This window comes from Notechis scutatus, chromosome 1 (assembly GCF_049901735.1).
Source record: "Notechis scutatus isolate UNSWTSFEM ecotype Mainland chromosome 1, rNotScu1.2, whole genome shotgun sequence".
Taxonomy (NCBI): domain Eukaryota; kingdom Metazoa; phylum Chordata; class Lepidosauria; order Squamata; family Elapidae; genus Notechis; species Notechis scutatus.
In genome coordinates, this window is record NC_142009.1 from 302,478,065 (window position 1) to 302,499,918 (window position 21,854).

The following is a 21,854-nucleotide window of genomic DNA, read 5'->3' on the forward strand; positions in this document are numbered from 1 at the left end:
AGAAATTATCATAGACTTCAGCTTCCCCATTAGGAATGTTGCCAGCAATCCTGCAAAAACAATGAATTCTGGGAATATATACTCTCTAATCATTTTATGTCTTACTGGATTTATTGCATTTCTTTCTTGTATTTTTTCATAACACTTAAGAGATTCATATTCCACACATGGATTTGCTTCCTTGTATTTTCCCTGCATCAAACAACCCTTTGGATAGTTGGACTCAAGAGGGAATCCAAAATCACCTTGTAGGCTTCTATGGCTGAAGGCATATTAGAATGTTGGGCTCCTTAATCATAGTCTCACATCTTAACCACACATTGGAAAAGCCACTGGAAAGTATTTGGGGGTAGAGATAAATAGCTTTTTTTCCAGCATTTTAAAGAATCTCTTGCATTTTCTTATATCCTGGAATAAAACAAGGCTGTTAACTACTTTCATAACTGCCTTGGTTGCTTCCATAAATTATCTGTAGCTAAAAGAAGTTTCCTGAAAAAGGCTTTGAAATTTTATCATCTAAAATTATTCCAGGAACACCCCCCCCCCCCCCAAATATCCAAAGCAAGTAGGCTAATAGAGAGAATAAAAACTACCTTGGATTTCAAGGGAGCTATCCTATATGAATAGTTGTATGAATCTGAAGGCAAATAAAAGATGTGATAAAAGGAAGAGGGAGAATTCCACATTAGATGACCTGGAGCTACTTGGTTTTGCCATATGGAAAATTCATTATGTAATGCATATAATTGGATTTTGAGATGTTTGACCAGAGCTTGTGACTGGATAGTTAAGATCAATGTTGCTGTTTCCTATGTGTACTCTTAGAGGTAGAAGTATGAAAGCATGATACACTGCATGAAAGTTAAGGCAGGAATCTCTGTCTGAATCAACACAGATAGGCAGCGTAATGCAAAAGGGCACCAATGTGCCCTTGGATATCTTACTTCAGCATTGCTATTCACATTCACTTTAGCAATATTTCAGATAACATTCCCCATGTAATAGCTAACTTGTGAGAGACCCACAATATGCTTTCAAATATGAATACCAGCCCCCAAATTTGACTGCCTCTGGCTTAACTAATCAGAGATTGCAACAGTCTGAATAATTTTCTCAGTTAATGTTTTCCAGATCTCTTCAATTTCACAACTACGGCATCTTCTTGGAGATGCCTAGTCTGCAAGCTCCCATGGACTGACTATCTCATCAGTCAATTCCCTACTTAACCCCTGGCAGGTTGTAAACTCTTCAAATGATTAGATACTATTAAGAAACATGATTTACCCCAAAGTAGTTTACACATGGCCACAGAAGTACAAAGGATGAAGCAGGACATAAAGTTATTGAGATAATGAATCCAAGCTAACATGGAAATTATAAATGTTAAAGTATTAGGATTACATGGCTGGTCTACTGAGAACTAATAGTTATTGACGGCTTATCTGGAAATTTTTCAGACAAGCTGTTTGTTGAAGTCTAATTTAGTTCCTCTTCTATCCACAGCATAAACTTTTGGGAACAAAGAGATAAAGTCCTCTTTGTCTAAGAAAAGGCAAACTTGCACTACAGTTTATATGTACTTAAACACCCAAAGAAACAAACACTTTCCATAGCTCTATGCCAACTATTATTTTGTCTTTATCAAGAACATCATTATTTTTCAACTCTGGAAACAGTGATCAAGAAATATATCTATTACCTATAATTACCTAAACCAAAAGATAATGGCCATCTAACTGCCATCTAATTTAAAGGAATAATTCAACAATTATATTTTCCATAACAAAATAATTTTACTTCAAGAATCTCTAAAGCATGTGCATATGTAATACAATATTATGTATGTTTGTATGTATGTATGTATGTATGTACGGTATGTATGTATGTATGTATGGTATGTACACATCCCTCCTACCTTTTTCTTGTGGACAAAAACAGCCTTACCTTTCTGAATGGGTTTGGTTCTTTGAAATAGCTTGTCATCTGTTTAAAAAGACACAATTTTTTTAAAGCATTAATCAAAAAGATTCCTAGTACAATTTAAAGTGCAACACTTACTTCACAGAGTGGGATTCTGTTTTAAAAAATGTCTTCATTTGGATGACTTAGAAGAGCAGGCAATTTATCTAATGATTTTTATAGTACCATACCATTTAAATTCTAAATGGTTTGGTTTCTTAACAATTTAAATCAGACATCAGTTTAAGACAGAAATGACTTAGGTATTACTGACCCCTACTGATATGATATTACTTTGCAGGAACATTAACTTTTTCATGTATTATCTTATTAGGCATATTTTTCCCATTTTTAAAATATGTTTAATTCAAACGTGGGTATTGAGAAAAACAAAATACTCTGCACCTAATAAAACAAGGTTTACTTTCTAAATATCAGAAAGCAAAGATTAGAACCAGACCAGCCAAAGGCAAAACTGGCCAAGAAATTCAAGTTTACAACGTCAACAAACTGAGTGGTGTTGGGTCTGAGGACACTAAACAAAAGTGCCATAGAATATATACTTAGCATCTCTTTTTCATCTTTTTCCAAATGATATGTATAAAATAACAAGGCATAGTAACATGCCATAATTCCTCTAGTTTACAAGGAGGAGCCACTGGAATGAATTTAGTGTACTAAGCTAGAAATGTTATACAAATCATATTCCATCATGGAAAGAAGGCTGTATCCCTCCAGATGTTGCAAATTAATATTTTTCACAGCTGCCCATGCTGGTTGGGACTGCTGAGTGCTACAGTATTAAAAACTTCTGGGACATGTATTTTCCACCTTTCCATTGGGAAGTATAGATACTAATGGCAGCTATTTAATGTGTATACATAACACTAAACAATCAAAATAAGAGTAAATTTTTGAGGGAAGAAACATGGAAGATTTTTTCATAAAAAGGCTATTTGCTGTTCCACTAGTGTAAAGCTGCCAAGGATTTTGCAATAACTACTATGAGATGAACTGTTCTGTATTTTCTATAATATTTGATCCTAGGTAATTTTTGAGTGGGTTTACCAGATTTATATTAAACATAGTTGTTCTGTTGGGCAAGAGGCAGTGTATAGAACAATTTTAAAATAAAATTTAAGAATGTACAGAATAATTGGAAGAAATTCACAATCATGCTTTTAATTGTCCCCAGATCATCAAATTTACCAATGTGTTATTGGAGTCCTTCAGTTTGGACTTGTAGAGCATCCATTGGTAACGCAATTCCTCTAGTTCATCCCAGTTCCGGCCAACTGGTTGAAGATGGAGAAGTTCTTCAAAATGATGTTGACCTTCAGGGACCCTTAACTGAAGCTCCTGTAGGGAAAAGAGGTATTAACATTGAAGGCTTGATAAAATAGAATAGAATAATAGTGTTGGAAGGGACCTTAGAGGTCTTCTAGTCCAACCCCCTGCTTAGACAGGATACCCTACATCAACTTCAGACAAATGGTTATCCACTCTCTTCTTAAAAACTTCTAGTGCTTGAGCATTTACAACTTCTGGAGGCAAGTTGTTCCTCTGATTAATTGTTCTAACTGTCAGGAAATTTCTCCTTAGTTTTAAGTTGCTTCTCTCCTTGATTAGTTTCCACCCATTGCTTCTTGTCCTGCCCTCAGGAGCTTTGGAGAATAGCTTGACTCCCTCTTCTTTGTGGCAGCCCCTGAGATATTGGAACACTGCTATCATGTCACCCTTAGTCCTTCTTTTCATCAGACTAGACATACCCAGTTCCAGCAACCATTCTTTATATATTTTAGCATCCAGGCCCCTAATCATCTTTGATAGAGGGAATGAAGAGAGATCTGCCAATAAAAGATATAGGGGTTTATATTTATGGATAGTATCAGACCTGGCACAAACCTAAGCCTCTAATTAGAAAACAACCCTTGGCTCCATTTGCTGACAAAGGTATATTTTATTAGAGATAAAGTGTATTGCAGTGAGCCAAAATCCCTGTTATACTTTTCCGTCCTTAACTTTCATTTCCTACCCCAAGGTTACCAATTAAAGCCTTGCGAACTGTTTTTCTAATGGTCAGTTCAATTGTGCTCTGGTATGCCACTCCCCTCCTTCTTCAAGCTGAGTGACCTTGAAGCAGCTTCTTGAGATGGCACAGAATCTACTTTCATTTTCCCAAGCATGCCCCCTTTCATCACCCTTCTCCATAGTTCATGGCAGATTCTCACTGCATATCAGCAAAGCAGAAGCAAGCTCCAATAGTAGTACACATTGGAGGAATTTCAGAAATATTTTCAAGCAGAAAAATTTGAAACAGGATTACAGTTCCACAAATATGTTAAAGCATAAACATATAATACAATGTCATTCCCTGTCTTGGTGCTTCATGTTTAGTATTTATAAGTCTTTCAATTACCTTAAAATATAGACTCTGAGGTACTCTTGGATCTGTATTGATCAAGGGATCAGATCTAAGAATGAGGCTGGTCGTTTTGGGGAAGGAAAAATCAGATCAGATTCATGGGTCTGTTTGGATTATAATTAAGTACTTGCCTATAGCCACAATTTTTCTCCCCAACAATGCATTTTATAGCCACCAATTCAGCCATCAATAGATACAATAGATATCAAAATGCAAGGTTAATATGGAAATTCTGGGATTGAACTAACCTTTAGCTTGCTATATCTTGCCTTGACCTCTTCATTGTTTGATGGATTCAAGGCAAGAATTTTAGATAGCTTGTTGTTTTCTCTTTGCAACCATTGTTCAAAGTTCTTAATAAGTTGGAGCTCATCGGTATCTTCCCCCCTAGCCACTTTTCTCTGAATTATAGAAAACAAAGAATAAGATACAATATAGATGCAAACAAGAAAATAAAACATCTCTTTCGTATATACACAAAGTTTCTGAAAATAAATGGCTTTTTAGTGTACAGAAGAGAAAGGAATTGATAGATTGAGCTAAGGGAGAAATGACAGCATTTTGAAAAGTAACATCTTACAATATATATATACACTTGCACTGGTAAATAACTATTACTTAATGTGCTCTGAGGAAGATGAGAGCTATGTCAGAGGCTCAACTTATACTGGATAGGTCTCATCAGAGGAGCTGGATGAAGACTGTCTCTCCATAAACAATTTGGTGAGAGGTAATTTACAGAAACCCATACCGGATCAGTTGTCACCTGGATCAACAAGAACCATGCTAGGTGTTCGAGTTTCTACATGTCTGATGACAAATGAGTTAAAGGCCTCAAGATTGCTGACTAAGCAACCAGGGCCTGCAGTGACAGACTACTGGAAGAAAAGCTTGTCTGTACTATATTAAAAATCCTCCCCTCTTTTGGCTATGTTGCTAATTTTAGTCTCTTTTAATCCTGAATAGAAGCAAAGATTAAAAAGAAAGAAATAACATTGTGTTATTACAAATCAAGTCCAATGAGAAGAGGCTATCTGAAAAGAAAGCACCAGTTTTGGAACCTGTACTGATTAAGACAGCTTATATTTTTGATAAAGAAGTCCCAAAGGATCACCTTCCCAGAATATTTTGACAAAGAAGCCACAGGACTCATCCAATCCTGTTTCTACTCAGGAAGTTGGCAAAATGTATTTCATCTGACCTTTGGAAATGCTACCAATTAAAAACCTGCTGCAGTTTTGTAACTTTTCTGTGATGGTTAGAAATAATTATGTGAGTAGCACAAGGTTTTTGAGGCCATGTGCTTTTTACTATGGAATGTGTGGTAGAAATGGGATAAAGGAAAGAAATTGTTCTATTCAAACAAGGCATTAACCAATTCAACTAGGATACACTAACATCATAAATAGCTCTCATTACCAATATGGAACGGTCATTCCAATTAAACCTTTAGATAGCAGAAGTACAGGGAATCCTTGACTTATGACCAGAATTGAGCCCCAAATTTCTGTTGCTAAGCAAGGTATTTGTTAAGTGAATTTAGGCCATTTATTACCTTTCTTGCCACAGTTGTTAAGTGAAACACTGCAGTTGTTAAGTGACTAAAACGGTTGTTAAGTGAATCTGGTTTCCCCATTGACTTTGCTGGTCAGAAGGTCACAAAAGGTGATCACATGACCCTGGTACACCATCATCAATATGAACCAGTTGCCAAACAACCAAATTTTGATCAGGCGATTGTGGGGCTGCTGCAATGGTTGTAAGTATGAAAAAGATTCGTAAGTCACTTCTTTCAGTGCCGTTGTAACTTTGAAGGAATAGTTGTAAGCTGAGGACTATCTATATTTCATTAAGCCTATATGGTTTTCTCACCAATAAGTGCTCAGAAACATCCACTTTTTCAACTCGCATTTTCTCTAAACAGGTTATCTTCTTATTCACATCAACTGCTGTCCTATTTGGATGGAAAGAGACTAAAATTAGCAACATAACAACTGAAGAGAGGAAGATTCTTAACGTAGTACAAACAACATTTGTGAATATACTGACTCGGTGCTTTGCTTCACATATATCACCAGGCCAGGATTTTTAACTATGATTTACTGAACAATTGAGAGTGGTCTCACATAACAGCAAGCTATAAAGGCAGGGATCATTTAGGTCATTGGTGTCCAACCTTTTGGCTTGCTTGGGCCATATTGCATGAAGAGGAATTGTCTTGTGCCACATATAAAATATATAATTTAGTTAATGTATATAAATAACAAACTTCCTTTCATTTTAATATTTTTTTATATCTTGTGTGGCTGCATTACAAGTTATCCAGGAACACATGCAGCCCACGGGCTGTAGGTTGGACTCATCTGATTTAGGCTAAGCTAAAAAAGGAACAAACCATTAACAAAAGATTGTGATCAGATTGTATTTCAAAAACATGAGAGTACAAGTCAAGAGAAGATCTCACAAGTTATGTAGCATAATGTGTTTATATGTATCTGCCTTTTTGATAAGTCACTCATGCCTTGGTTAGTTCATGGCCCTATTACTGAAATACATTCCACACAGGGCTGCCCTCAAAGATCACCTGAAGTTTCAGCCAATTCAGAAAGCAGAAGTACAGGCAATGATGGGCATGCTTTGGTATGTTCATATAACACTCCGCTCTGGGTGTTGCAGTATTTCTGGCTTGCTTCCAGATGCTGGTTATTGCTTATTCCAGGGCACGGAATGGAGACAGTCTTAATCGTGTTAACAGATGTCTCCTAGTGGGATCTGAATGGAGATAATGTACCTGCCCTGAGCCTTTCAGATCATTCTGCAGCTTTCAGTACCATCAATCGTGATATCCTTCTGGAGCATCTTTAAAGGTTGGGGGCTGGGGAAACTTTTTTATAGTGGTTCTGCTCCTTTCTCAGTAGGCATTTCTAGTCAATGGTGGTGGAAGAGGAGAAATTGACTGGCTGGCTGTTTCCTTGTGGGGATCCACAGGGATCTCTCCACACTACTGTTTGGTAGCTACAAGAATTCCTTGGGTGAGGCTATCTATCAGTTCAAGTGACGACATTCATCTCTACCCAGGCTGTACTGTCTGAAGATTTTGAACTTCTGGATGGGACAGACCAAGCTTAAACTGAATCCTAGCAAGACAGTTTGTTCATCAGGGTATTCAGATGGCTCCACTCCTGATGGAAAAGTAATAATTCTGAAGGAGCAGGCCCATGACTTGGGCAACCTCTCAGTAATGTTAGATCAGCAGTGGGTGCTTTCCTTAGCTTCACCTGGTATGCTGGTTGTGACCATACCAAGAGTAAGAACATCTGGCTGCAGCGACTTCTATCCTTACCCCAGTTAAGACTATTGTAATAGCTCTATATATCATTATTTAATCACTAGTTGGATGTTTCAGTTAGTCACAACCGCCTATGCATTATCTGATGTTTACTGGGCAAAGCATATTATACCCAGGCATGGGCCTGCGCTGACTCCCTACAGACATTCAGGTGTCCATTTAACATGCTGGTGTTCTAACTTATAAAGTAGTTTATGGCTTGGAACCAAGTTATTTTCAGGATGGTATTTACTCACTAGAACTGGCTCAATATATTGGTTCTTACTGGAAAACTGATGGTTCCCCATTTTGGGAGGTGTGGAAGAATGAAGCACAAAGGGGCTGCTTTTTGGTAGCAATGTCAGCCATCTGGAATGGGCTCCCTCAGTTTATTAGATTAGCCCTGACCTCAGCTACCTTTCCTAAGCAGTTGAAAACAAGGCTCTTGGGGGAATGTTTGGGACTTGATACCTCTTCATTTGTACTGGTTTGGATGTTTTGAATTTTTTGGTGTTTGGTTGATGCGTTTTCTGTTCCTGGATTTTATTAATTCTGATGTTTTAATGTTTGTATTCTTAACACTGCTAAGGGTCCAGTGGGAATGCAGGAGGATAGAAATGTAATAAATAAATAATAAATAAACTGGAGCCAGCACAGCCTACAATCTGAAAAACAGCTGCACACCCCTTTTAAATATTGAACAAGAAGAAAATGACAGTACAGAAATTGCATATTCCCCATCCTTTTGTTTTCTCTTTTCACCAGCTAGCTACAGCTAGCCTCAAAAAAACTCCTGAAATGAAAGTGCAAGAACCTCTTACTTTGACATTAAGTTTTCAAGAAACTTGAATGAATCCTTCAACTTCTTCATTTCAGTTTGGATATTAACAGCTCCCTCTGGAGAAGTGTCTTTTATAACCAAATGCCCATGGGCTTCAATGAGATGTAACTGGATCTCTCTACCTGGAAACTCAGTTTGTAATCTCTAAAAGGCACAAGATACAAACACATCAATGTATTGATGGAAGAGAATATTTGCAGTTCACAGTTGAACTGTGGGGTCTTTGGTGCTCCCTGAGCTTGGTGGTTTTCAGATGCAGGTGTTTCATTACCAAACTAGGCAATGATCAGTGCACTGATGATGTTACCTAGCTTGGTAATGATACGTTTGCAAGAAAGCCACCGAGCTAAGAGAGCACCAAGCACTCCAAATCAATGTAGATGATACATGAGAATGAATGTTTAGGATCATTATTTAGCTCTGATTCAATCTAAATTTTGTTAACATTTGTAGCATTTGTTTCATTAATATAAATGAAAGACAAAGTGCATATCCAGAGCAGGATCTTTGCCATTTACTATGAAAAGCTGCCAAATGTTATTAATGGAATCCTATGTATTGATGACAAATTCTAGAATAGAATAGAATTCTTTATTGGCCAAGTGTGATTAGACAAAGGAGGAATTTGTCTTGGTGCATATGCTCTCAGTATACATAAAAGAAAAGATACATTCATCAAGAATCATAAGGTACAAAATTTAATGATAGTCATAGGGTATAAATAAGCATTCAAATCATACTAGGAAACAGTCAATATAAATCGTAAGGATACAAGTGACAAAGTTACAGTCATACAGTCACAAGTAGGAGGGGATGGGTGATAAGGAATGATGAGAAAATTAACAGTAATAGTAGTGCAGACTTTGTAATAGTTGATGAGAAGATTAACAGTAATAGTAGTGCAGACTTGTAATAGTTGAACAGTGTTGAGGGAATTATTTGTTTAGTAGAGTGATGGCTTTTGGGAAAAAACTGTTCTTGTGTCTAGTTGTTCTGATGTGCAGTGCTCCATAAAGTCGTTTTGAGGGAAGGAGTTGAAACAGTTTATGTCTGGGATGTGAGGGATCTATGTCTAAGAACAGTAGAAATACTATTCTGAATCAGACCAAGGCCCCCTTTAAATATGTAATGAGGATTGAACAATGTTAAGGCCACAAGTGGCTTTTGGTCTAAGTTTCAACAATCTTGGAAGTAATCATTTCAAGCTTCTAGTAAGAGTAATCTGTTTGTACCTTGGCAGCCTTCTAGAATATACAATTTTGACAGATCATTGTATCCTTCATTGATAAATAGTTTAATAATTTTTTTTCTTGGTGATATCAGATGTGATGTCAAAAAATCAACCAAGAAGAAATGTAAAGTAACATACTTCAAATAATATGGCTTCTGAGCAATGACATTTAGGAGCATAGTCTCTAAATCTGGAGATCCCATTTTTATACTGTTGTATGAACTACATATTAATTCAACTTCCATAATACAGAATGTATATAAATGTCTTGTTCTTAGTGTTCAATTTGGTCTTTAAAAACAGTGTAATTCAAAATAAATAGTACTTTTGAAAAACAGTAACATGGCACCTTGCAAATATTTTGCTGATTCCAAGGCAGTAGGTGAAATGTAAACCTCAGCTAAATCCTCATATTTCTACCCATTGGAAAGCTTGCTAATAATCTCACAAGAGAAGAAATGTTCTTTACCTCCAAGTCCAAAATTGCATTATGAGTTGTAGCATCACAGTAATATTCCAGTTTCTGTTTGGTCACGGTAAGCCACTGTTGGAGATCTGATAATTTGTCATTAAAAGCCCAGTGTTTCTGAATATGTTGCTTACTTTGTGCAATCATGGTCTGCAAAGAACAACAGGAAGACCAGTCATCATAAATAGGGGAACTCATGGGATTTCTTTCTTTGGATCAAAAAAATTGTGTAGAACCTTTCAACTTCCAAAAGATACCTTATCATCATACCCAAAATGAACATACTAAGAAGAAGACAGGATCTTAACAGTGGCTTACAGCATCTTCTAGAATCATTCAGCCAGATTGTGTTGATATTAATGAGGACTGTTTTTTATCAGCTCAACAACTCTAAAGGATGCTATAAGTCAGGGGTGTCAAACTCGTGTCACGGCAGCATCACGTGATGTATCAAGATTTTCCCCCTTTCGCTAAACTGAGTGTGGGCATGGCTAGTGCATGACATATCCAGCCCGTGGCCTGGGAGTTTGACAGCCCTGCTGTAAGTTATCAAAATCAAAATACAGGTAGTCCTTTTTTACTAACCACTCATTCAGCGATCGGTCAAAGTTGTGATGGCACTGAAAAAAGAGACTTGTAGTATGTTTGGTGGTTGAAGTTGTGGCCATTGCAGCATCTCTGCAGTCATGTGGGTATTATTTGGGCACTTGGTAATCAGTGTGCATTTACAATGGTTGCAGGGTTACCTGGTTATTGGGCTACATTTCAATCACCTGGTTATTATTTATTACCCTCACAGCTGGCTTCTGATCAGCAATGTGAATAAGGAAGTCAGCAGAAAGTTGCAAGTTGTGGTCATGTGACATCACATTTAACAACTGTGGGTGATTTGCTAATGATCACAGCTGGAACTACTGTCATAAGTCAAGCTCTGATATGTAATTTTTCACTTTACATCCACATCACTTAGCAAGAGTGCCAGTTCCATTTGCGGGCAATAAGTGAAGGCAATCACTAATAGAAGGCTGCAGTGTTTAGGACAGGGGCGTCAAACTTGCAACTCCCCCCCCCTCGCTATACTGAGAGTGGGTGTGGCTGTGTTTGACACCCCTGCCTTAGGAGCTCATTCTATTGAACCTAATACCACTTCCATCCACATAGGCATGCATAAGACAGTACTGCACATTTTATAAGTTTCAGATTCATATTCTATCTTCATTTTATAAATTGTTTTCTTATTAAGAAAAAGAATTTCACTAAATTAAAAAAAAATCTGAAGTAGTCTGCTAAAGTGAATGAATATTTAACACAATTTTACCTTCATTAGCAAAAAATATATCTAGAATTGCAAATCTGAATTTGGCCACAGAGTGGTGCTCCACAAATAAAAATGCCTTATGCATCTCTTTCTAATGTAAAGGAAATGCAGCTAAAGAAAACACTGCTTTTCTAATAATATATTAATACTTAATTTTTATTGTGCTTCTACATTGTTTTAATTACTCCGAATCAAATGACTGCAGTCGTCATCTTTGCTTTATCAAAAGTCAACTTGACTTGGTAAAAGCAGCTTGATTTATTCATCATTTGCAAGTGAAACGCTTAGATCACATAGCAACAACTTCAATCGCTAAACGTCCATCACTAAATAACTTCTTGGTAGTGGACCAATGATATTGATAAAATTACATACTCCAAGCTCTATCATTAGACAGAGCAATCATTTTACCTAGAAAATTTTACATAACATGTAATAAACATAAATTTACTACATAGACTCCCATTTCTTCCCATATCACAGTTACCTTCTGAATTATAATGGAAAATACCAATACAAGATTCATCACTAGCCACTTTAGAGAGGGCTATAAAGCACTGTGAAGCTATATATAAGTCTAAGTAATATTATTAGGATTAGCATAAATCCAGCTGCCCGAATTCACTTTATTGTGAGATGGGTGGCATAAAATTTAATACATACAATAAATAAAACCATTTTATTCCACCCATTATTTGCCCAAACATTATCTCCTGAATAATGGGGCCCTGGACTTTGCCCCACGATTCATCTCCATTTGGAGCATGTCTGAAAAACCACTAAAAGACCTGGAGACAACATCTCCATAACGGTAACATCTCCATAATGATTGGTGGAAGGGCCTATAGAGGTGGACCATTTTACTTACTTGTATTTACCAAAGAACTGTTATTATTATCATGAAAATTGGGGTCTTACCCCACATTTTCTTCTGCATGTTTGGAATCCCAAGAGGAGTAGAAACCCTATCATAAGGGTCCATTATAAGCCACAAGAAAAGATGCAGGTTGTATGGGCTGATGAACATGTTTTTCTGCTTGGCTCTCATCTAACAAGCATGAGTAGCAGTTGTTGCACCAATGCAACCATTGCTGCACTGGTTGAGAAGTGAAACGTCTTCAAAGAAAAATAAAGAAAGTCCCAGTTGCCTTTTGAAAGAATGACTGAGAATCTCCATAGACATGCATCAGGGCAAAATCATGCAGTTTAGGAAAAAGTTAGGAAAAAAACTCCTTCAAGTTGAGTTCAGTTCCTGCTGGTTTTTTGGACCCTTTTATGTATTCATCTTAGCAACAGTAAGTGATTTGTCATTGTCTTCTTTGGTGTCTGGGATTCCCTGAATGTCTCCCATTTAAGTATTAACAAGACCTGACTCTGCTTAGCTTCTGAGCCCAGAAAAGATTAGCTGAGTGCTGCCATCTTTTGAGAATCCTTCACCAAAATGAGTTACCTCCAATGATCTCTTAAGTATTTGATAGTCAGAAGAACACTGTTTTATTTTATGCATCTGTGCTGGGTCTGACTGAACAAATTTCTCTAGTTCTTCCATTTGGATTGCACATTCATCCAGGTGTCCTTGAATGCTCTGTAGAATAAAATTACATTTTGAATAAGTTGCCATGCAGGATGCTGTTCAAGGAATCATTGCATACTTGAAAACATCTTAAAAGAACAAAAGAACCTGCTTGAAAATACACATTGTTGCATGTCAAAGGGATAGATTCAGAGGATAATCTACAAGTAAAAGTCCTAATCCTGCTAACTATATTTTTAACTGGAGCTGCAGAAAAATGAATAATCTACCAGCTAGACTCTACTCTGCAACATAACCCACTGGAATAAATTTGCAATGTGGGGGAGGTTCTATCTTAATTTTATCATGCTTTTCCTCTATTGGTTTGTGTACTTTTTGGTTTGGTTTAACACACTTATTTTAAGATTCCACATCTTATAGGGTCTTGGTTCTTCATCTGTCAAGATAGGATCAGAAACATCCAGACAGATGGCAACACAGGTGAGGACTAGCAAATGAAACTTAATTTGGAGATGTTTATTCCTTTAATGTATGCCTTACTTTTTCATCCCATCTTTGCCAATTACACTGTTCCTCTTTTCCTTAAGCTTCACAACAAACTCATAAATCTTATGAGGTAGATTAAACAGAATGGCTGATTGCTTCAAGAATATCCAAGTAAGCTTTGCCACTGGGAATTTAGGGATGTACATCTATTTTGTTCCGAAATGGAAAAAGTGTTGTGGCAGAGAAATGGATATGGTTCCTGTACCAGTTGATGCCTCCTTACAGGAACCACACCTTTTTCACACTGCAGCCATACAGTTTCAAGATTTTAATATGTGTCAGCCTTCAAGATCTTCCTCCTTTCCTTTGCTTCTTTCTGGCTGTCATGAGTAACGGGGGTGTGTGTGTGTGTGGAAGGGGGAAATGTATGGGTCGTGAGCTGAAAGTGTTACTAACTGATATTGTATAACCTGGGGAGGGTTTTTAATTCCTGCTTAGCTTTCTCTTCTCTGCGCAACTGCAAACCTTTATCTGAGTAAGCCAAGGTCAACTAATCATCACCACCTGGATATGTCCACATGCTGAAGTTCACAACTTTTAATTGGAAGAACCATTTGAACTATTGGGGGTGGGAACATTTCACTCCCTTGATATATGTGATGTACGTGCCTATTTCCCCAGATTCAGAATTTTCTTGTTGCTACCACTGATTTCCAGTAAAAGATATCTTTTCTCTAATTATAAGAGTCTAAGTATTTCTTTCTTGGATTTTGAACGGAGCACCAGCTGACATTATGTGTTATTGAAACTGAATGGCTGCCATATGAGCCAAGAAAAGACATCAAGGAGGTACAAGTCTCACTGCTTTAATCTAATGCTCCAAAAATGACAGCTTGGGGGCTTTCATTTGTGTGACACATATCACATCCATAGCTGGCTATGACTGTTGATAACACATTTTGGAAAAGAATTCTTTTGGATGGTTTTTGATGCCACTTACCTCTAGTCTTTGCAACCGGGCTTCTTTGCCCACAAGATCTGGCAGCAGTTGTTTTTCTGCATTTAGCTTGACTCTGAGAGCAGACAGCTGAGTTTGCAGAAGCTTGAAGGATGCATCAAAGTCTTTGTGCTGTGATACCAAAGCCTAGCCAGAGAGAAAAAGCTGATTTCATGCCAGTCCTGAGCACATGAATGCTTTCTGCCAACTCACAACACAGACCTGTGAGTACATCAGAATGAAAATAACAATCTGACTGAAATAAAAACTGAATGATGTTTTTATCATTGTAGTTGGTCGTGTATTGATCACTGCACTATTAAATCACAATTATTTTTCTTACCAGCTGACTTTTTAGGAGAAGCTTACCTGTAACCTGCTTTTCCTCTGGAGTAGCCCTTTGTGCAGGTTTTCTAATTCCTTTGTAGCATCACTAACCTCCTCCAAGAGTAACTCTGCTCTCTCCTGTTTGAAAATATTACCCAGAAAATCTTTTTTCATCTGGACTTTCAGGAGTTGTTCTTTAAGATGGGAGCTTTCAACCAGAAAAATCTACAGAAGAGAATAATTGATTATTAGGAATTTTTGCCAATCATTTTTTATTTTCCTACTTTGAAAATATTTTCCTCAAACAGGAATAATTAGAATAATGAAAAAAACCCAACTACAACTCAGAAATACTATTTGATAAGTTTATCAGCATGTAATTCATACCAAAATATAGATGTATCAGCATAATGTATCTTTACCTGCAAATATTAGATAATGATATTCCCTGTAACACTAGATGGAAACTGAAAGTTGGACTATGAAAAAGCAGGACAGAAAGAGTGTTGAAGCTTTTCAATATTGCTTTTGGAGAATATTATGGACATCCAAGGAAACAAATAAATGGATCAACCCTGAATTTTCACTTGAACACAAATGACCAGACTCATATTATTCCTCTTTGAATGTATTATGCAAAGACTATTTCTCTGGAAAAGCCTCTCATGCCCGGAAAGTGGAAGGTAGATATGTTACATCTTTTATACCATCAGTTACAATGACGGAGGGTGTCTCATTTGAAGATCTGAAGAAGAGGTTAAGAACAGATCATAGTGGACAAAATTCTGTTTAGAAAGTAATATCTATATTAACCACATTGATTAGAGACAACGGGCTAGACAAGTTTGTAAGAGATTGGAAGGTTATTTTTGTTTCTGGAGTTACCTATTAACTTTCTCTTTTAAGTGAATAGGTGGTGGGTCGACTTGATAGATGGACAACAGATCAGTGACATCCTTTTTATGTAACCTAGTATTTTTAGTAAGAAACTATAGATGGGGAAATAGTTGTAGATTTGTTATGCAAGGGGGGGGGGAAACTTATCAGATATTTGAGATATATGTTTCAGCTTTCAATCAGGGTGGACATTTTATGTCGGTTATTAATATTAATGATATAGTTATTTATTCTACACACATTTTATTATTGTTTTTTGCTTGGCTGATTAATATGTAGCTGACATCTTTTTTTATTCTGTATTTTAATTTTGGAGATCAATAAAAATTATTAAAAAATAAAAGTAGAAAAAAGTAAAAAAAGAAAGTAAAGCCTATGGAGTCACTAACAGCTGGCACCAATTTGATGGCAATCAATCTCAACATACAATTAAATAAATATACCAGGATATAAAACTGCACAAAACTATATAGATGGCATTGAGGAAAGTTCCTAAATCTCCTGTAAAATGGGAAAAGGGGAAGATCAGTGGATGTAACTGGAGTGAGCATTTTACAACTATAGTTCTGCTATTTAAAAAAGCCTTGTCTTTTTTCAGATGAACCAGAGAACAGAGCCTTGGACACAGAATTCAGGCTTCAAATAATCTCCTACAACTGTTTTCCAACTACATTCTAAGGAAATCCTGGTTTCCTGGTGAGCCTGTAAGGATCCACAGAGTTCCAGGAGGTTCCAGGACATTGACTTTTCAAGTTGGGGAGAAATAAAAAAGAAATTTCAAAGTGGGCAGGAGGACAGAGTAGAGGAATTGATTTGCTCCAACTGTTAACAGGTGAGAGTTAACTTTTTAAGCATTTAGCAGCAAAGGGAGATTTAGGGTGAATGCATGTTGAACTTTTTCCGCCGTGCTTTATTCTAATATGTTCTGATCCAGGTTAGAGATACACTATGATGTTTTTGGGAAGTACAGAAAGACACACACACACACACACACACATACACACACACACACACACACACAGATACACATATGAGCATACCCAAGTGTGTATGAGTGGACTCTGTGTGTATGTGTGTGTGTGTGTATGTATGCATATTACATCTCCATGCTTGTGTCTATATATACTGTATCCCTATGCACATATTTACATTGACACTGACATGTACACATATTTCTGACATGCCATCATTCAGTCTCTAGAAAGATGAATAAATAAAGGATACAACAGAGACAAAGTATACCAATAGGGGTTGTTTGATTTCCAGAATCTTGCATTACGACTACGTCTTTATCTTTTTTTCTAACTGTTTATTCCAGTGCACAATGCCAAATTGTTAAACTTGCCAATGATTATGATGATGAAGGTTAAATTAGGCTGGTATTCAAATATTTACTGATATTCACTATTTGACCAGGATGAGGTAAAATGATGCATATGAATGTTCACAATTTACAACTTACATGACATTGTGAAGGTTGTTGTACAGGCTAAAAATGTTTCCAATAGTAATACAGAATAGTCTTGAAATTCTTACAAGATTACTGTGTTGTTTTACGTGTTGGTTTCTGAACACAATGGATTTTAAAATTCCAAATGTTATAAAGTCGTCACCTCAATCTGACGCAGGAATGCATCTGTCAATGCAGGATCAGAAACATGGACTGTGGTGTCCAGGAGTCGCTGAGCTGATGGTTTCCACAGCTGAAACTCCCTCAGGGAATTTTGGAAGCGCTGCCTCAACTCTGTTTCAATCTCTGTGCTCAATTTAAACATTTTTCCCTTCAGACTGCAAAAATAAATTAACAAAATTATGAAGTTTTATTAATGAATTATGAAGAAGGATTTAATTTCTTCCTTTGAAGAAGGGAGAAGTAAACCCCAAGTTGGACGGAAAGGGACGAAAAGTCTGCCCGTGTAATATGCTTTCTTAACACAAAGCAGCTCTGTTTCTGCTTCCTATATTTTCCTGGCTTCTTCTTTCCACAGCTGTCTTTGCCAATCAGATAATCCACAAAACTGTTTTTAGATGCCCAGATGCATTTTCTTTGCACCTGCTGCAGGGAATTACAAGAAGCTAGCTGTGCAACTTGGATTCCCCAATAGCCTCTTAAGGATCAACCTTAAGATCCATACGCCCACCGTCTATTACAAGCCTAGAGCAGAAAGACAACTGAGACACTTAAAGGGGAAATTATCTACCAAAAGATGGATTTTTCCCTTAACAATGAAGATCGTAGTGCTTTTGGTGATATTTACTCGTGTGACTTCATATTTACCTTAATTACAAAGATGGCCTAAGGTATTTACAATTCAAGACATACACCACTGAAATCTAGCTTTAAATTAAATTAAATTAAGCCATGTAGTCATAATATTAACATTGACTAATTTATTTACAAATAACAATTAACAAGAAATATGCACACTAAGTATCAAGGGAGTCCAATTTAGTAGTATTCTCCATTCTGGGATCCCCTAGTTAGCTAGGCTGGCAGAGTGCATCATCTTGTCTGCATCTGAACTAACTTATTTAGTGGGTTACTGAAATAATATTGAATCATACACTCACCAATGAGATGGGTTTACACAATAAAACATGTGATCAAAGTTAAAACTTAGCAGCTGGAGCAAGAAGTGCAGTCACAAGGTTAAGTGTGTTTATTGTAGAATACCCCCTTTCCAAAGATTATATTGTCTGCATGTACAAAATATTGGACTTAGAGGTTGGGATGATAGATCTTTTTATTTCCCCATTCTAGTCTTAAAAAGGGGCAGCCATGAAGCAGAAAGCTCACTCTGATTTGACATACTTAACAGATATGTTTTGTGGCTTCTCCTCCAGCTAATTTTAGTAGTACTGTCAAAATACTCTCTTTAAAATGAACTAGCCATATCTGAATCTGTGTGGTGCAAAATACCTAGAAAATGTAGTTATGGATATGGTTCAATTATGAAAAGCACAGTTTTGGCTACTGTTTAAAAATTCTGTAGTGATTTTGCATTAAGAAGTTATTTACAGTTTGGCTCTGAGCATACCTGGTAACAGTATTTTGTGTGAACTCAAACGGCATGTTAAAATCTGTTTGTGTATTAGTTCAAAAAATACTGGTTTACGTTTAAATCTGAACAAAATTAATTTCATCCTCTCGACAGGTGTCTGGTTCCTTCTATCCATTAACTGAAAAAGAAAAACTTGTTTTTACTTGCTGAAAATTCCAACCTGCTTGTGTCTCTGGCTCAGAACCTTGAGGCACAGCTTAGTTCTAATTTCATTCTCCAGCTTGAAGGGACCTGGCAGACAGTAATGGCCAATACACAGGTTTTTAGAAAATAAACATGAAGATTTCCTTAGGAAACATATTTTGTTTTCAGTTAAACAAAACAATAGAAAAGGGATTATTCCACTTGGCATGCCATAATGCTCTTGTGATAGTAGTTTTCCTGTAAGGACAGTTTATGTTTTAACATAATTTTGGAAGAACACAAGTCTTTTGATCACTACCTTCACTGTTATTTCTTCATAATCATTAGTGAGATTATCATTTCCTACATATGAAACAATGCCTCTTTGGAAGATGATACCAACAATCTGTCATCTCTACTGTGGCAAATGTTCAAACTTTCCATTCTTACTGTTCCTCATTGGCAAGAATCCCAGGCTTGCTTCCTTAACTCTGAATTAATGTTTCTCCTGCAGTAACTAATTTCATTAACAGAAAATCTTTATAGCTTGTCAAAACAGTCTATGCTTGTCACAAGAAAGCCAGTTTTTAGATACAAGCAAACATTTGTCTGTGCCTAACCAGCTGTTGACAACCCTTTTTCCAAATCTGAAAAAAGGTTATGCAGATAATTTCCTGACTGTACTTAGCATGGAAGCAAAAATATTTTAGTAAAGTCAGAAGCAGAAGAGGGGAATATGTCTAGCCGGAAAAACATGCATGGGAAAAAATCAGCAAAGAACACATGGAGAAAAAGCATTCTTATCAGTGTTGCTACCTGCATAACACTTGGCTCCATGAAAGTAATGAAACACCTCTGATAATATGAACATATATACACAAATGCAAGACAACACACAATAAGGTAATGACTTATACAGCATGAGCCAGTGATTCAATTATTTTGCTCCACAAAGAATCCTCCCATGTCCAGCCAAAAAGCAGGAGAGAAAATAGGATGCAAAGTTAACTAGAATGATTTTTTCCTTCCCTCTCTCCTCATTGTCCCTTATATCATCCATAACAAGACAGCAGTGCAAAAAGCAGATATAATAAGTATTTCTAATATTTATCAGAAGATTATTCAAGATGATTTAGTACTAACTAGTTTTCTAGTTTTCTGACTAGTTTTCTAACCACTTTTCTAGTTGGGCAGAGTTTAATTTTTGAAACTGTTAATTATATAACTATAGTTTTTCCTAATCAAAAGCTACTGGTAAGGAAAATCAACCCATGAGTAAGATCTCAAAGCTGAAATAAATTGACATTCTTTCTATATCAAATGGTTAGGAAAAAGTCCTAATGCTACAATACAGCTTCTGGTGCAGAGAACTTGGATTCAATACCTGGTCTCTACGGGCAGAACTGAGAAAATTTTAATCTGAAATTCTGGTGAGTTACTACCAGTCAGTAGATGACTGATTCCTTAAAAGGCATTTTTGTATGTTCACAGATCATCCTGAAACACCAATGTCACTATCTGCCAAGAAAAGTCAGAAAGCTCATCCTAGTAATGTGGATATCAGATGAGATGAGAGCATAAACCATATTATATGCCTCTTTCCAAAAAGTTAGAACATTTTAGCTGCAATGTAATCATAAAGGAACAGATTTAATTTTTAGGAAGATGTGAAAAAGACATTTATTTGAACAGCTAGATGAGATGGGTATTTTGAAAGCAGATGCAGGATTCCTTATATTTCATCTGCCCAAATTCCCTCCCTGACAGGATTACTATGGAGTGATTACATTGAAAAATACCCCATTATTTTCCATTCATACACCTACTTTGGTGCCTACATTCTACTTATTACATGGGTATTATTTCATAATGTTTCATCTGGAAACTGAGAGACACTTAAAATGAGCAACTTATCACCAGGGCTGGGAGATCTTTGACAGGCTTCTACAAATCTCTCTTTCCTGTGATGTGGGGAAAAAATCCCAATCTGGATGGCAACCAACTACACTTTACCCAGAGTTCCACAATGGTATGTCCATATTGGGACTGAAGAATCCGGGTTTAAATTCCCATCCAACCACGAGTGAACTTATTATCTTTCAGCCTGTCTCCACAGTATTATTATGAGACTAACCATTGCAAGAAGTGAAGGAAATATATAAAAGGCACCTAGAGCTTTGAGAAGGGGAGAAAAAAGACAAATCTCATTTCAAATAAGCCTTAAGACCAGTGAAAGTCAAGAGATGTAATTTGCCATTGCCTCCTTTCAGATTTATATTTCTTAATTTTGAAACAAGCTGTCTATATCAGTCCTTTCATTGAAATGTATTTTTGGAGCTATCTGATTATTGTGCCACTTCCTCCAGCAAAATACCTCTGATGTTCTCGTAGGGCATGGATCACACTCTCAGAAAGAGGCTGCAAATCTTGTGAAAATTTGAACAACTCCTTTAGTTGAATCTTCAGTTTCTCAGCCTTTGGTTCTTCTGCTGTAAGGCTTGCCTTTGTTGCCTTAAAAACAAAATTATTGTCAAGAAATATTAACTTACATAGCTGTGTTTATTTTTTTAACTTGTATAAAATCTACAATTAAATTCAAACCACAAACAGCTTATAAAAATAAAAACATAGCCACAGCATAGCATAATTAAACATTTCACAATAAAAGCAAACTTACAGGGGCACTTCTCCCATCCTAATGCTTCATAAAAATCATAGAAGATTAAAAACATCTTGAAACTGAAGAAAACTCATCAGCTTGTGATGAAAGTTTAAGAGGAAACAAACAATCGTGCCTTTCATTATTTCATAAATTAGCTGCACGTGATTAGCTGAGTAATTTCCACCAACACTTATA

At 36.5% G+C, this 21,854-nt stretch overlaps 1 protein-coding gene across 3 annotated transcripts in view; it reads right to left on the minus strand.

Moving 5' to 3' along the window:
- The window catches only part of SYNE3 (spectrin repeat containing nuclear envelope family member 3), a 91,856-nt gene that overhangs the window by 21,785 nt on the left and 48,217 nt on the right, over positions 1 to 21,854 (minus strand). For all 3 annotated transcript variants that reach the window (XM_087952133.1, XM_087952135.1, XM_087952134.1), the window contains exons 7-17: positions 21,372 to 21,508; positions 17,426 to 17,600; positions 14,958 to 15,140; positions 14,592 to 14,735; positions 13,022 to 13,156; positions 10,254 to 10,403; positions 8,534 to 8,697; positions 6,257 to 6,338; positions 4,633 to 4,785; positions 3,169 to 3,318; positions 1,945 to 1,983 (exon numbers count right to left, since the gene is read on the minus strand). In XM_087952133.1, the coding sequence (XP_087808259.1) occupies positions 1,945 to 1,983; positions 3,169 to 3,318; positions 4,633 to 4,785; positions 6,257 to 6,338; positions 8,534 to 8,697; positions 10,254 to 10,403; positions 13,022 to 13,156; positions 14,592 to 14,735; positions 14,958 to 15,140; positions 17,426 to 17,600; positions 21,372 to 21,508 (1,512 nt within the window). The remainder of the gene's footprint in view (positions 1 to 1,944; positions 1,984 to 3,168; positions 3,319 to 4,632; positions 4,786 to 6,256; positions 6,339 to 8,533; positions 8,698 to 10,253; positions 10,404 to 13,021; positions 13,157 to 14,591; positions 14,736 to 14,957; positions 15,141 to 17,425; positions 17,601 to 21,371; positions 21,509 to 21,854) is intronic.